This window comes from Anopheles coustani, chromosome 2 (genome assembly GCF_943734705.1).
Source record: "Anopheles coustani chromosome 2, idAnoCousDA_361_x.2, whole genome shotgun sequence".
In the NCBI taxonomy this organism is placed as follows: Eukaryota; Metazoa; Arthropoda; class Insecta; order Diptera; family Culicidae; genus Anopheles; species Anopheles coustani.
Window position 1 is genome coordinate 58,684,200 of NC_071289.1, and position 16,806 is coordinate 58,701,005.

At 45.8% G+C, this 16,806-nt stretch overlaps 2 protein-coding genes across 3 annotated transcripts in view; one reads left to right on the plus strand and one right to left on the minus strand.

The window, feature by feature from the left end:
- LOC131263799 (protein phosphatase 1 regulatory subunit 12A) overlaps positions 1–16,806 on the plus strand; it is a 71,180-nt gene that overhangs the window by 7,672 nt on the left and 46,702 nt on the right. The gene's annotated exons all lie outside the window — the stretch shown is intronic.
- Positions 6,084–7,581, minus strand: LOC131263800 (odorant receptor 49b-like). Its single transcript, XM_058266059.1, has 4 exons — positions 7,272–7,581; positions 6,473–7,137; positions 6,239–6,394; positions 6,084–6,134 (listed from the first exon to the last, which is right to left on the minus strand). Exons 1-4 carry the CDS (start codon positions 7,579–7,581, stop codon positions 6,084–6,086), a joined length of 1,182 nt encoding a protein of 393 aa, XP_058122042.1.

A 16,806-nucleotide genomic window follows, 5' to 3' on the forward strand; every position in this document is an offset into this window, starting at 1 on the left:
TGGGGCTGTGAAAAACGAGACCTTAACGTTGCTCTTTACTCCATCATGCGTGTGTGTGTGTGTGTGTGTGTGTTTGTGTGTTTCGTAACCGTGTACCGACGACATGTGTTGCAGTACGACTGTGTTGCGTATGTGGCCCGCCCGTACGTGTGTCCTCCTCCCGAGACTTGATGCCGTCGCCGATGCGCCAAACCAAACCGCAGCCCTCAGGGCTGTTCACTGCTTCATTCTGTTCGTTCTTTCCCCGTCCCCCCATTTGTCCCTTTCGTACCCGCGACCGCGGAGAAGAATCCGCTGGAGAACGGGCTGCGCCTCTCGACGCGCCGCGAGGTGCGCGAAAGGTAGACTCCGTGGAATGCGACGGGTGGTACATTATTGGAGCTTACTTTCGCATATAAATCAGCCACCACAACTGGACGACGATGGTGGCGCGCGTATGCGTGTGTGTGTGTATGTGTAGAAAAGGAAGAAAAAAAGAATGCTACCTATAACTCTTACCAGTGGCAGCCGTGATCACTTGATCATCGGAACCGACACGAATCAGATTCGATGCCACTAGGCTCCGAAGGGGAGGAAGTGAAGGGACGGGACGGACGGTGGCTGGAGCAGGCACACCATTACACATTGCATATTATTGCGATTGTCCTCCCCATCTCCCGCCCCCACCCGTCAACGGTCGCAAGCCGATCGAGCGTGTGCGAGCGCCCAGCGCGCACTCATTCGTACCTTTATATCTAATTAAGTATGACAATAATTGTCAAAATAAAATGAAGTATTGCGCGCACGTTTGAGCACACCTTAATAAGAACTGATGGATGGCCGATGGGGGATGGTGGATAAAAGGGGGTGGGCGGTCGTGGTCATGAGAGGTCGCTGTATCACCTACGATTACTCGCAGCCGCAAAACGATCACCCCTAGGATCTCGGGGGGAGCTGTTACTTGGTTTTTTTTCTGGATAAGCTGGACTCGAATTAAAGGTATACGGTGACATTTGTTCTGAGCACGTTATTTCTTCTGGACGGTTTTGTGTTAGTTGCCATTAACTAGATCGAAATTTAGCTTAGTTTTGGTGTATGTTCACTAAACTACTTATATTACTTTTGTTTCTCGCAAAATTCACAAATCGTCTTCATCATGATATAAGGTTAACTGTTATTGCTTCATCGCTTGTTGGAATAGAAAAATAATCTAAAGCACGAAAAACTGACGTTGTAGCAGTTGTTTAGTTTTTTTTATGAATCGCTGCATCAGTCCGCCAACTTGATGTACAGAAAAAAACTTAATGGACATTTGAAAATTTGTTTCGAAGGAAAAGTATGAGCTCAGATACTCTGTTTTGTTTGGATTGTCCTTCTAAAAGTTAGTCTAGGAGAGACTTAGAAGTATACAGTTTGCTACTTATTGAATCGTTCGCGCGGTCGGTGGTCTTCAAGGCCAACCCGAGAACTTTACGACGTCGATAAAGATCAACCCCGATTCGTATAGATTGCCTGTGCGGGGGACACTCGATGCACCATAAAACCAAATTGTTTACTGAATGTCCAGAAGACTTATATTTTCCAGTTGGCTGTTGCGGTTTGGATTCGCCCAAGTTCTCCTTGGGTTCTTCTTCTACAGTACCCTTCCTCTCTTAGCCTCTTCCAAAGGAAATCCTGCAATCGACTGCGTTTATGAAATGTCTTTCGTTTGTTCTTCGTGATCTCTCCTTGCCTTGTTTTTTTCCGTCCCATCCCTTACCTTATAGACGCCATTTGTGGCGGGTGTACTTGAAAGGGTCTTGATCGGTGCACTCCGCCTGCCCTACAGCGGTGGCGCAGCTTCTAGTTGCGCGCCCTCAGAAAGGGACGGCCCTCCATCTTTTTCCGCTTTCCGGTAGAATTCTCGTTTCGCAACGCTTTCGGTTCGTTGAAATGTTCGTCATTTGATACACTTCGAACCGGTATGCACAACACCGGCACACGGGGTCGTGTCGGAAGGGATCCAGCGGATCCAGTGATCGGTACACGGTTAAATAAAACAATGTGAGTCCACCCCAATGCGGTTGTTTGGAGGCGCATTGTTGAGAATAAAAATATTGGAAATAAAAATATCGCTGGGCAATCAAATAGCTAAAGTCTTGGCCTCACTCGTAACCGACAATCCACAGTTAATCCACGTGTTGAAACATTAGCTTGGTGAGTTTTTCCTTTGACACTAACGCTGCACGTTCTTGTTGTAGTTGATGATACTGTTTTGATCTGAGCTCGCGTTGAATCGAACTAGTCTTCGCACTCTGTTTTTTTTTTCATCTCAAAACCCCAGGGAAGGCGGGAAAGTATGTTTGGTGAGCGGCTGAAGCCATACAATACGTGTGAATGACAAGAAGCTTTGGAACTACTGTCAGTTTGCTCCTGGTATCCCTTTTGCCGCGGCAAATAAGACACCACCACAAACCGGTCACGCAATGTGCTCCGTGAGTGTTCCTCTTGGTTTTTGATTCTTTTTGTGATTCCTTCGTGAAACTGGAAATCTTGATGGATTTTTTGCCTTTCTGCCTTTATTTGTCAACCCCAATGTACAATTTACATTGTAGAGTGGTATTTCTTGAGATCTTGAAACCGAGGCGTTCGTTGCAGTCCTTGGTAGCATGGCTCGTATTACCTTACCAGTAGTTGTAACAATTTAAAACATTCTTACAATTTATCAGCTTGCCCTCACGTTCACCGTTCTGTGGGTTGATGATTTCTTCATCGAGCATAATTCCAAATCCTGTGCTTCCCGCTGGCTGCGAGTTGATCAACCTTCGCGTCTCGGCTCTCCCGTGCGTGCTCGCACAAGCGCCACCCGACCAAAACCAGGAAGTGTGTAGTGCCACGATGGTGGCGTGCGATGCATAATTTAATAAGCTTTAATTAGCGTCAACAATTAGAGCAATTGATTGACAACTGGTGGATAGGTGCGGGTAGGGTTGTGGAAGCAGCCGGGAGTACGTTTAATTATGCACACGCAGCTCGCCAGTGCTTCCCGGCGGTCGATCAGTCCACGATCACTTTCGGACGGAGGAGTCAAGTCAAGTCAAGACAAGTCTGTGCGATGCAGGGCTGTCAAATCAAACAGATTCATTCAAAAACAAAACTCCGAATATGCATTGGATTTTCAAGCAATATGTGGGTGTGTGTGATGATGGTCGTATGGAAAAAAATATCAAGTTACTGTAGAGACGTGCAGTTTGTTATCAGTTATCAGTTGGTAGCGAAACGGGCTACCAAGGGAGGTTCGATTGTTGGACTAAGGCCAAATTTCACAGTGCTGATCACAGTTTATCAGCACAATTTTATGTATTCCGACCAATTTAATCTTTTTTCTTCGTGATTTCTATTATTCGACATACAACCACACACGAAGTTTGTATACAATTTACAATTGCATAAAGAAGTATGTTTCAACTGTACCATATTTTGCATCGCCTAGCGGACAATTTTTCTATCTTCCAACCAGTATTTATGAGCAAAGAACAAGCAAGCCAGTATTGCCAGTGACTGCTGGCTGCGTAACCAACCTCTGTTTCTCCCGGATATGGTTTAAATGGCAGATCACATAATTTTTGATGAAGTTTATTCTATTGTTTCTTGTTTTCGGTTTAAATTGGTTGCACATTTTCTTTCATGGTTATCTACTACTGTTTCTTTTATCTGAATTTTTCATTATTACGGTTCTGGCGAGACGCTTCAGCGACCCTGCAAACAACCACGATGATAGATCAAAGGAAACATGAATTTATAATGACTAATTGATTATTAAATATTTAAGCATAAAGCATACGGAGACCCTATGGGCAATTGATGATAGTTTCTTAGCTATTATACTATATTTAGATTAAGTATACTAGGGCAATGTGAATACGGTTCACTTCTGTGATGTATGTGTTTCCCATGGTGCAACTTCTTTAGACATCCCTGATGGTTTCGTCTATCCATAGACGCCGCTGTGCCGTACGTACTAACTCACTTTCCATTAGCACCAACCATCAGGTCGGGCGAGCCAAAAACATTTTGTTCTAAATTATCGACTACTCCAAATCCGAACCGCTCGAGATGGGAGAGAAACGGAACAGGATGCCATGCTTCGGATGCTTCGGGTTTCCTTCTGCCAGCCCAAATATTGTTGGTGGTGTTCGATTTCGGAGTTGGAAAAGAAAGGAAAATAAATAAATGAACAGCCATGAAAAAATAGCCCATAATTACGCTGCTCAAACTCTCCAACACATCTAGCCGGATGAAGCGTCTTTCATCACCCGGGGCACCCCCTCCCGTCGGCCTGCGTTCGCAATAAGAAAACGATCGTCGACGGACGGCTGCGCATCTCTTGTACGCCACCGCCCATTGCCGGTTTTATCACCGTACAGAACGCGAGATACGCCGCAAACGGGACTCGGTCGGGAGCGAGTGAAATCAATCGAGAGCACGGTATCCTTCTGGTCGCAGTACCTGGCCTGGTCGAGTTGTGGAAGTCTCCTAGAGCTGGCGGTAGTGTGCGTGCCTTTGGCATGTGGGCTGAGTTCGGCGTTGGCTGGCCGGTCGGTTGGGATGCCGGAGTTCTAAAAATACTTCGAGCGGAAAGCGAATCGCGATCTTTTCTGCTCGTTTGTCGTCGGTGGTTTAATGCTTTTTTTTTGTATGTATGCTCCCACCCTCCCCCGTTTTTCGTTCCTGCGCTCCTATCTTCATCCCAACCGGTGTTAATTTTCGCCTTGCATGATGTTTTTCGTGATGCGGGGAAAACAAAATCAGTAGGACTCCTGTTTTTTTTTAAAGCGCTAGTAGTGCTGGTAACATTTGCGGGCGTCGTCCATAACGTGGAACAAATACAAAAGCATGAAATTTCCTTTCCCGTCGGCGAGTATACAAGCCGGTCGACATAAGCGTCGAAAATGGCACTCACAGGGGCACGTATGTTTGTTTAGAATCGTCGTTAAAAAGCATTTTTCTTGAAAGAGCAAGTTAGAACGATGCGATCGGATGAAACGTTGGAAATGAATTCAAAATAATATGATTATCCAAGTCCGGTATGGTGCAGCTAACCAACTATGGCTATGATCGTGATGACGCACGTAGTTTTCCGGCTGGAGAATATCATCTAAAGAATTGCATTTTTCGCTGTTATGGATCACATTGCGCTAATGGTTGGAAATTTGCATTCCTTGAAAGCATGTCCTATTCATTGCAATGTTTATGGTCCCAAATAATACCCAAAAATAGTAGAATTCGATGCAGAAACATCAAGTCATGGTCTGGCGTTCGATCATCATCCGTAGAGATTCGATTCGTCGACGGGGCTTCCTGGGAAACAAAACTTGAACGAGTAAACAGCTCACATTCCTAGAAATCCTCACATCATTATTTTCATTTGGTTCATACCCACTGCTTTACCTTCTAACGGCTCTGTCCTCCCTCTTGCTTGTTTCTCGGTGCAGCTTCCACCGCGTCCTTACTCTAATTTAAACGAGTGACACACAGCACCGTCATCCATATCGGCTGTCGAATTTTGGTCCAAATTTGCGTGGTAACGGTGGCCTACGACCCACGCCTCTGCCGTCGCGAGGAATTTGTACGAGGAATTCTTGAAGTTGTCCGCTAGAGACGTTTTGCGGCAGTACGTGTATTTCCCAAACATTATCATTGCCCGACGTGTCGCGTGGGTGTGCCTGATCCCCCGGTGTAGGAGTGATATGGACTGTCTTTATGAACTGCCGAACGTGCACGTGCGTGTCGCACCTGGTGGTCCAATATACAGAACGGGAAAATATATTGCTAGTAAAGTCCGCGACAATGGTGCACCATTAATCATTTTCGGAGCATTGAGCGGTGCGAAATATGTTTTTATTTAAATTTGTTTTAAATTTTTACGATACATTTTAGTAACACAGCACGATGTGCTATCGAGTTATTTACGAGGTTCTAAATGGTTTCCAACCGTAGGCAGATCAAATTGTTCTTGATTTATATTACATTTTAACGGTGTGTTGATCTGGAACAAGCTAAAGTTGTCGCTACTGCTCCTGACACATAAACACCCTGTCACTCCAGCGCTTGACAATGTTGCACTAGAACATTTCCTTCATTATCATGTAGTAGGTAAAGGAGGTTTTAATAAGCTGTAATTAGAGCGTGCCAAATAGAAACAAAAGTCATCGGACGGAGACGTTGCCACCGATAATCACGAAGATGATGATGACCTCGCCCAACTAGACCACCTTACCTGCGCGAACGTTACAATGTTGACGTTGTAGAACTTGCCTGCCGTAATTGTAGCCTGGCGTTGCGACTGCAGGATGATGCGTAGGAAATAGCTTTGCACTGTGACTGGTTCGTCGTACCAATGGCAGTTATAGGCCGTTTGGCCGATGTTCGTGTTCTGTGAGGAGAAATCAGAGCCAGCTTTAGTACAGATGTCACCACAGACAAAAACCGCCGATGTGATATGAAGTTGTACCTCCTCGGTCAGTTGATTGCCAAGGTAGGAAAAGCACATCATTTCGATCATGATGGACAAGAATAGCACCACCACGTTCACCACGTTCATGTTAGGATTTCGCGAGATATAGTACATCATGAGACACAGCATCAGCAGGCAGCCGACAAATTGGATCAACAGAATCAGACTCATAATGCTGTCCAGCAGCCCGTTGCACTCGATCGCGGCATAGTGGAGTTCAACGATTTCTGCCAACTTTCGTTTCTTCTGCTCGTCCGACATTGGGGCAATTTGAGTAGAGCTCTGGTACTCTTCCAGACGCCGATTGACCAACTGGTAGAGCAGGGTATTGTAACGGATTAAGATGAGCAGGATACCTTTCGTCCAAAGGATGAGCGTGGTAAAACAGCAGGCCGGTATGATCGATGCACAGAACACGCTGTAATGCGCTACATTCCCGTGGATGTCTAGTCCGTAGAAGTCTTGCGCCAACGGAAGCATAAACTCGACCGTCCGGTTGGAGCCACGCTGCAGCAGATAGTAGGGATAGTTGCAGGCCGGTGGTACCAGGTTGAACAGAAGCATGTAGCACACATGTAGCCGCGCATAAGCCACACTAAACCGATGGATCTTATCGTTCACCTCGATGATCAGTCGGCTGCACCGGTCGTCACTGTCACGAACTGTAGCCCCATGGAAACGTGAGAGAAAGGGAAGAAAAAAGTGCTCATGTTATTCATCTCTCCCCTGGGCTAACAGTGATGGTGGTGGAGATTTATCCACCCCACACTGGTTGGTTTTCTCTCGCGATACTGACACGGCGCTAGCGTTTGTTCCATTTTATGAACCACCTGCCGGAACGGTTCCGACTTGCTTGCCACGATGATGATCGTCAGATAGCAGAGCATAGCAAAGTTGAACTCGGCCACACTGCGCACGATCGACTCGAACGGGTGACGGTCGCTGATTTGCACCGGCTTTGGGATGATGATGGCCACAAAGGTGAGCACCAGTAACACCAGCAGGCGGTACAGTTTTCGCTGATCGCCACATACACCGAGCGTGGCCAGGACACGCAGGTTGTACGGCATCACACGAAAGCTGTCGGCTTTGGTACGCGGGAGCATCGTTTACTAATAAAACTTGTCTTACTTTGCCAACGGTCGCCTGCTCAATGTTCTAACGGAAGGTAGCTTGAAGTAGAATAGAGAACTATATCCCACCAACTGTCACTACCACAATCCATTTCACTATTCCATTGTAAGATTTCTAGCGTAGGTGCCATACCTAACCATCATTTCAAATAAAGCAATTGTGATTGAAGGTGTAACTTAGAGGCGGGTTCATTTATATTTTAGTAAGCCATTCCCCAGTTTAGAAGCAATCAATTATTAAATCCGTGTGATTTTCAAAAGGACAAACATTACCACCCGTTCCTGTCAATTGGATGATTACAGTTGAGACAATGTGTGTTTAATAATTGATTTGAAACTCTGCAAGCTCCGCACAGATGTGTTTTTAATGTTCACTTTTACCGCGACGTTTGTGTTATCTTGTTGATGTAGGGGCATTGAGTGGCCTTCAACAGGCCAATGTTTATCATGGTCAAATTTAGTAGTAAAACATGGAACATAGGTGACTTCTGCTTTTCGACACGAGCAACATCAAACAAACTGCAGGTATAGGTCATATGTGTATATAACCTGATTAGCCAAATGTTGTTTGTAGAAAATTTTGGATTGGATCTTAGTATAACTATGATATATTGCTATTGAGTTGACAAATGATGAGTGGGAGCAGACAGTTGTGGTATTAGGAGATAATTTCTTTCAAGTAGCAGAGAAGGTTAATAACCTAAAATATTTCTGAATAGAACAACATGTAGTCGTATGAGTTTATTTGATGATACCAGAATAAACCCCACTTGTTTACTAATAGAACTCCATATCTAGTCGATCGTTGACTACTTAGAACAGCTCTTGAAGAATGAGATAGTAAGAATATATCATTTTGAGTAACTAGAATGGGAAAAGTAAGTTATTTTATGAAGATCGGTACATTTGGGCAAATATCTAAGGTCTATGTAACTTACCTGTCCAAACGAAGCCACGTCCACGAAGTGGAACTTGCCCACCGTAATTCCTCGAGGGCGGTAGGCATGGCGTATTATGTGCTGGAAATGTGTTTGCATAGCAGGGAACTGCCGATACCAGGGTGAGTTGTATGCTGCCAATCCAACGGCGAAATTCTACAATGAAAGAATGAGTTTGGCAAAAACGAATTTGGAAGATTGCATCATCTGTTGGTTACTTACCTCCGCCGTGAGTCGCGTGCCGAAGAAAGCAAAGCTGAAGTTTTCCACCGTCAGGGCGAGGAAAAGGATCAGCACATTTACGGCGTCAGAGTTGATATTCTGCAACCGATGGAGTGAGAAGGTTACGGAGGGGACACTGAAGAAAGTTTAGTTTAGATTTACCACCTACGTACCTTTGAAATGTAAAAAAGGAACAGACAGCACATGAGGACAGTGTTGGTAAACTGGACCAGCAAGATCATGTTGAGGACTTGGTCCAGTAGCTTCGTACACTCGGTAGCAGTGCCGTGGAGGTCGATAATGGCGATCAGCCGTTTTTTGAGTGTGTAACCGCGCGGTCTGCCGGTAAGAAACACCCGATCTTCTTCGTTCGTCAGCAGCTGAAGTTCCGTTGATACCAGTTGATACTGGAGCGTGTTGTACGCGATGATGCCGATGAATATCAGTCCCTTGAGGACGGTCAGGTAGGCAGTAAACAGAAAGGCTGGGCAGGCCAGAATGGAAAATATCGTGTAATCCACGATGTCGTGTCGGATGTCCATGAAGAAGAATCTCGATTCGACGGGCAGAAGAAATTCGACGGTTTCATTAGTGCCACTGTCATGCGTGAAGTACGCACGGTATGTCACCAAAAGCGGCAAGCAGTTGAAAATTAGGTAGTAAACTGCCTGTATCCATACGTATAGCCTGCTGTATCGTGCGATTTTTCTGTTGACCGACACCACTTGTGCGCTAGCGGAGTTCTGATACATGCGGTCTAAAGAAAGTAGAGCAGGAGTATCAGAATTGTACAAAACCGTTAACCATCCTGTCACCGAGTGTACTTACACCGATTGAACATTGTCTGCACGGTGCGCACCAGTCTCTCGAAAGGTTCCCGTCGGATGGCAAAGATAGCCATCATCAGGTAGTTGTTGTAGCAGAAGATAAACTCGGCGGTGCTGCGGGCGAGCGAGTCGAAGCTGTCGTTCCCGGTCCCAAGCACAACCTTGGGCACGATCAGGAACAGGATCGTGCCGAACAGCATCAGCACAAAAGATCGCTTCCGACGGGGATCACCCCAGAGTCCGGAGAACTCCAGCAGCCGTAGGCCGAGCGGCAACACGGTGAAATCTGCCTCGTCGATATCACTTTGCGTTATCATCATCTGACGACGCTGCTGCTCTCGCTTGCGGTGTTGTAAACTGAGCGTTGGTTTGGGGAGCATGTTTACCCGGTGATAGTGCACTATTGTAACTGAATTCAACTGACTGCAAGACTACTGTGGGCATTGCGTAGAGTATTCACACATGTGTGTTTAATAAAAGTTCTCGTTCGAGGCTCCGTTTCATGGCGACATTTAATGCTACCCTGCTACGGTGTTGGTTATTTCTAATTGAAAGTACCGTTCGTTTCCCACCTTCACCAGAATGAAAATGATAATAGGTGGACTGCAGGAGCGTGGTCTATAATTTGTTGTACCATGCTTACCACCTGTGTCATGCTGTAATGTCTTTTTACTTTAAATTTCTTTACTTTTTTTTACGTGATGGAACATATCGACTGACAGTTTTTGTTAAGTATAAATTCATGCTATGAGTTGGGTTTCTTCACCAAAGCCAACTTGCCGCAACAACAGACGTCATTGTCGCTCTAACCCGCGCTGCACGCCATACCCACGGATCGCTATCCGAATCGGAAAAGAAGCCAGCTGATGAAGATAAGCTCTGATGTAATCGATCCTTGCCCCGGTGCACGAGGGGAAAGCCGTCGGTGCGCATTGAGGTCGCGGTCACGCGGACGTGAGAATTGCTTCAGAATTGTTTTCAAATGGCGGCGGCAACGATCGCCTCGTGTGTCGGATCCGTGATGCTGTTGCCTCTGACAGGGCACTGTGGTGTGTGGTTTGTGTACGCTAACACTCTCGCTAAGAATAGACAAATTATTCATTCTGACCAGCAGTGCGAGAAATGTGCTTCTTGAATGATGGTGCTGAAAACTGCCACACAAGAGGAGGTCCATTCGATGCCGTACGCAATGGTGTGTAGCTTGCTGAGTTGTAGAAGTCATAAACGATTTAGAAGACAACTGTAGTTATACTTAATACATTGGACTTTGCTAACTTTTTGTTTCAGAATTCCGAATACCGATTGAGGACGAAATAACACAAACTATTTCTAAAACTCCACCCTATATATGGTGCATTGTACAATGTACTCTATGCAGTACAATTTCCTCCACGTACAGAAACAGTATTGCGCCAGCATTTATCTTCAAATCGGCGATCAGCTAGCAGCGTGCAAATTCAGCTCCGTGACAGCCCATGATCCCGGTTTTCCCGTCACGGCATCAGTTCGCTGCGCTGTGCGTCGCAGCTGCTACGGATCATAACTTCCTGTCGCCCGGGAGGTTCGGTGTGTGAACTTACATTTCAAGTCTTGCCGGTGGGCGGCATCGTTGAGCTTTCTTGGCGGCCCGAATGGCTGGGTTGGGCTGGGCCTGGGATGGTTGGACACAAAAAAAAAGCAACGGGTTAATAGAAGGAAGAGGTTTGTCTGTGCAAAATCTCCGGGGACGACGCGCAAACGACGTCATTAGCCTGCTCGCAAAAAGAAGCGAGTAGGTTGAGGAAGGTCTCGCAAAAGGTGTGACTAAGCGGATTTTTTTTTCCCAAGCGTCGTTCAAGCTGCTGTCAGTTGTTGAAAACGGATCATCTCATCATCAGAAGAGAGAGAGAGAGAGAGGGGCTGCTCGCTGCCATCGCTCCCATTTCCCATTGCCTTTCCCGGCCTGGAGAAGGGTGTGGAAATGTCGAACTATGTTCCGGGGATTACGGTTTCCTCGGTAATCAACTCTACAGGCCCGCTTTTCATAGCCTCAACTCAACCCTAGATCTGGGACGGGACAACGAGCCATACGAGGCGTGCTCGTGACGGACAGACGTTGAGGGTTTCCTTCCAGCAGCAACTCGCGGGCAAAAGATGATCGACGATGTTCACAACCCCTCCTCCCCCGACTCCTAGTTGGCCTGCTTTTTTTTTCTTGATCCACCCGCGGTCTGTGCCGTCTGAAATTGAACCGCATGTGGTGCGTTGTTGTTTTGTGTGGCCCATTCTTGGTGAAAAGATGACAACGGGTGGGCAGTAATATCATAATAAATTGCTGCGAGTGTTCGGGAATTAGCTTTTGGCTGCCGTTGTTCTGTTTCATTTGTCGCCTCCTGGCCATCGCAGAGCGCACCTGGCCACACAACAGCTTTACCGCCTTACCCCGGGACGCTTTTACAACCTCCACCTCCCCCTCACACACACACACACACACACACACACACAGGTGTTGCATCCGCATTGTGGTGGTACGATAAATAAACACTGGTCATTCGGCAAATTAAATGCCCATATTTATGTGTCATCCGCCGCCACGCAGAAGGAGGTTTAGGGCTGGCAAAATGACTGGCATGAATTGTGCAAGAAAATAAAAGCGCAACGGGTGTTGCAAGGAGTCGGTCACCACCCACTATGGTGGCACCCTCAGCTTGACACCGGATAGATTCTCGAAAACTACCTCCCCCAGGTTGCGTAAAACTGTGAACAATTTAAGCAATAATTTTACTGTTAAATTATCTATAGAGAATATTACCATCAGCAGTTGAACAACCGTTTGGGAAGACTGTTCCACCGCGCGTGGAAGTCGGTGGAATATATTAAACATCCAAGAGTAAAATGACAGTTAGCGCTGTCGGTTATCTTTATCCTGTGGTGTGTAAAGTGTCCCATAAAAACAACTTCCCCCTAAAAACATCTGAGATGGTAGAGTGGTGAATGTTTAATTCTTTTCCTTTCTTTCTGACTTGAATCGTAATCATCACCTGGTGCGGTGGCAGAGCAAGTGCCCGTTTGTTTGTGAAGAATGATTTGAATAACATACGCTGACAGTATCATTCTTTTCTGACCGCCGAGAGGGTGGGCAAAGATCAAAGTGTCGCTCTGTGCACTGGTTTGTTTTCCACGATTAGTTATCGAGCTATGGGAGATTCATGTTGGAAGCTTCATTTATAAATGGGCGAATTTATTTACATTTAGCCGAACCAAAAAGTAAATCAAAAAGGGGCCCCATGGAGCATGAAATATGTGGAACTTTCTGCTCCTTAGACGGTGCAATAACCAAGCATGAATTGGTCGCTTTGCTTGTCCAACTAATTCCAGTCATTTTTGACGATTGTGTCTATAACAAACGAGAACACTTCTCAAAAGTATTGACCCAAGATCCGGTGTATAATTGACCCTCTTGCCGACTATTGTCGGCAAAACACGGGGAACTTTGGAACCGGTCAATAGCGGGTAATAAATTAGTTTGTGCCGTAAACCATCAAACACTTGTCGGCGAAATGTCCGACTCGCGGTCTCCAGCAATCTATCGCGTGACCGAATTATGCGATCTGCCTTCACGTGTAGTGGTTGGTATTTAGATAATTGCGGTCACGATGGAAATCTTTATGGTTCAAGACCCAGAGATGTAAGCAATTGTGCAAACGAGGCAGCTTAATTCACTCTTCCGCGTTTTTTTTTTATTTACTACACGGACGACACAAGGCGTTGAAACTGGAGTCGTGGGCGGTTTGGGTGAAGCAATAAAAATATTATTCCTGACCGACACAAGAAAGTGCTAGGCGTTTGTGGCTTATCGAATCGTGACTGACCGCGTCGTCTGATTTTGGAGAATGACATTAGAGGCACACTGAGAGATACTCGGTTGAGCCCTCGAACAGGAAATGAAGAAGAAGGTCATCTGGTTGGTCGCGCGGCTCGTGCTCTAAAACGAATTAGTGCAAATTGTACGGCACGAAATTAATTCCGGTGAGTCTGTCGGTGCGGATCATAATGGAGTGAGCTATGTATCTTCATCGGTCGTTTTTAGGTATATACCAATGCGGGAATGAAACAAATTACGAGCTATCTGGACCACACGACATCCATCTTTTTCGAGAATTGTAATTTGCAAAATTAGGTAAAGCTGAGATGTATCTTTGGATCTCTTCGAAGAAAACGTGTTCCATTTAAAGCAACACTTTCTATTTGAGCTGGTTCATATAATGTTGAATTTTCTCAGTATGAATTAACCACACGTAGGGGAGTTAAAAACTTCCAAAACGTACATGAATTCATTGAGGTAAGGCCGAGCCAGTTAAGCTGCAAATCACCAAAGTCAACCATTCGCTAAGAAACTTATTTGCCTAATTTGGGGAAATACCGCTGCCCAGAAATGAAAGGCGGCTCCTGGTTGAGCTGAGGAGGCCACCAGGACACGCGCCGAAGTGTGACGAAGATGCTTGATTATGGAGTACCACGCGCCGAGGCGGAACGAAGTAAACAACCCACCAGCCAGCCAGGTTGGATAATTTCTCCGAAACGCCACCCAGAGCCTGACTTACGAATTCGGAACGTGCGCCAACGAAGCGGCTACACTTTGCCGACACGGTGTTGGCCAACACACCGGCGCACCAGCCGGAGGCAGGAGAAATGGATAGAAGAAGAGGCCACTTTCACCGTATGCGAACTCAATGCGCCTGCGAGGGCTCTGATTAGACGGGAGCGGGGTTTGCGCGCTGTATTTCGTAAGAGTTTTTATCAGCCTCGCATTTGCTTCCTTTCGCTGCGCATGGCTTGACTTCTTTCTCTACCGTGGGCTGCCTTAACGTCGATTTCCGCCATTTGATGCTCATATTTTATGAGCGAGCAGTTTCTAAAATTAGTCAGCAGAGATACGGTGCTTCACTGTTATTCTTTCGCGCGTCATTGTCTTTCGATCGGGCTTATGATATGAACCACGGAAGCGAAAAATGTGGCTATACATTGTTTTACTGTCAATTAGTTTTTGACGACTTTAAGTTGGGTAATGTCCGAGGAGATATCGCCGCCAAAGAAAAACAGCCGACTATCGCCATAGAAAAATATTCTGAAACCATGTACCAATTGAAGACTTACCAAAAGCGTGGCTTGTAAAGAGGATCCCAGTTAATTGAACGTCTGTCTACTAATGTTGGAAGTCCCAGAATCGTCCATGAGTCAACCATCGCGATTTCCTGCGATGCAGAGTGGCGTAACTTGGCATACATTCTCGGGGTTTGTTTCTTCCTTTCTTAACTGGAAAACACTTGTTTGTGCTTCCAATTCAACAGGTCGCCCAAAGGTCACCCATAAGTAGTTGGCCAACCCCGCCGAGAAGAGTAGCTTGTCTGTCTCCTTGCCCCAGGGGTTTGCTTCCCTGTCCGTGGCGCTTCCCGGAGAGTGCACGCCCTATCAATTAATAACGTAGACACATTAATCACACACAAACACACTGCCACCGCGGCAACCAACTCAACGTCGGTAGGGTCGGTGTCCTGACCACAACGATGATGACATTAGAATGTTTTTTCGTTTTTCAATTGCTGATTGTTTCTGACTCTATGTTGTGCCTTTATATCTCGATGCAAATGTAAACTTCTGTGGCTTTTTATCTCTTACACCATTACATAGATTCGCAATGGCCGCTGTCGTTTCATTAGGGTTAAGTGAACAATGAAATTTGTTATCAATTGAATGTTGGGACTCCCCTCTAGCTCTAACTAATCTGGGATTTTCTCCGGAGGAATCGCCGTTTGAGATTTCACTAAAGGCATGCAGAGTGCTTCAAGCAGTTGTGGGAAGCTGCGATGATAAAACGGGTTTAAATTCGCTCGCTTGCCAATCCATTTATTGCCTCAATTGAGGAGGTTTATTAAGGAGGATGCTCTTCAACTTCAAGGGACGGCGCAATCCGTTTATTGCCATCGCTGTAAATGCGTTGGGTGGTGAGTGGTTGGTGTGATTGGTTCGTGATTTGTTGACTTTACCAAGGTAAATGCGATTGCATGATAACCACGATAGAAAAAGTTTCGAAGCACGCGCTCGGCATCTTGCCCGGTTTACCAACACCATCTAAACAAAGTAGTTCAATAAATTCCCGACCTCTGCGTGGTTCATTGACTGCTGTGATGCGACGAGCGGGCCGTGAATTCTTTGTTGCCTGGGTCGCTTATCAGTGGCTGTATGACCATACGCGTTGGCCTACAGGTGAACAAATTCATAATTATAATTCCGGAGTGTTACACTGTTTTCAGGGCCAATTCGTCGGCATCAAGCTGCTCTTTGTTGGTAGTAGGCAGTCAATTGCATGCGCACGGTTTTTGTTTGGTTTCGTTAGAAAGCACTTTGGGTTTGTTAAGTTTAACTTTGCCATTATCGGTAGCAACATTGGCGCGACGAGAAAATGTCGCGTTGTTGTCGCGCCAATGTTGTTACCGATAATGGCAAAGTTAAACTTAACAAACCCAAAGTGCTTTCTAACGAAACCAAACAAAAACCGTGCGCGTGCAATTGACTGCCTACTACCAACAAAGAGCAGCTTGATGCCGACGAATTGGCCCTGAAAACAGTGTATCGTTCATGGATTGTTATTGTTTCTCTAGCGCTCTCCAATAATGTTGGTAATTACACCATTACTCATCAATTTCCTCCATCGATGGAAAGGATGGAAATATTGCTTGTTTGGGCCATTTGGTTGCCGTACCTCAAGAAGTTGGCCCTAAGTAGGTCGTCCGTTAAAATAAACCCGGAAGATCGCGTGTCACGTAAACGCACACCCCATGTGCACATGGGATGGTACAAGGTGTTGAAATATTTTCACTTCACTTTGCATCGTGAAAGAAATGTGTCAAAAATAATCTGGCGCCAAGCGACAACGCCATACAGCCGAGCAGCGGACAACACCCAAAAGCATGATTGATGAAGCGATGCTGACTGAGAAGAAGCGTAACAACCGGGAAAGACAGCTTAAGACAATTTAAGGAGAGTTGTTTTGCATGTTGTTTGTTTTTCACTGTTTAAAGGAAAGTAAAAGAAAACATGCTACTGCTACGAAACCGATACTTGAACAATGATCCGAACCAATTGTTTTTGTGTATTATATTATTTGCGACAGTAAATGTCAATCGGCTGCTATAAAAATGCGTGTATGTTGACGGGCCTATTTGGTGAGA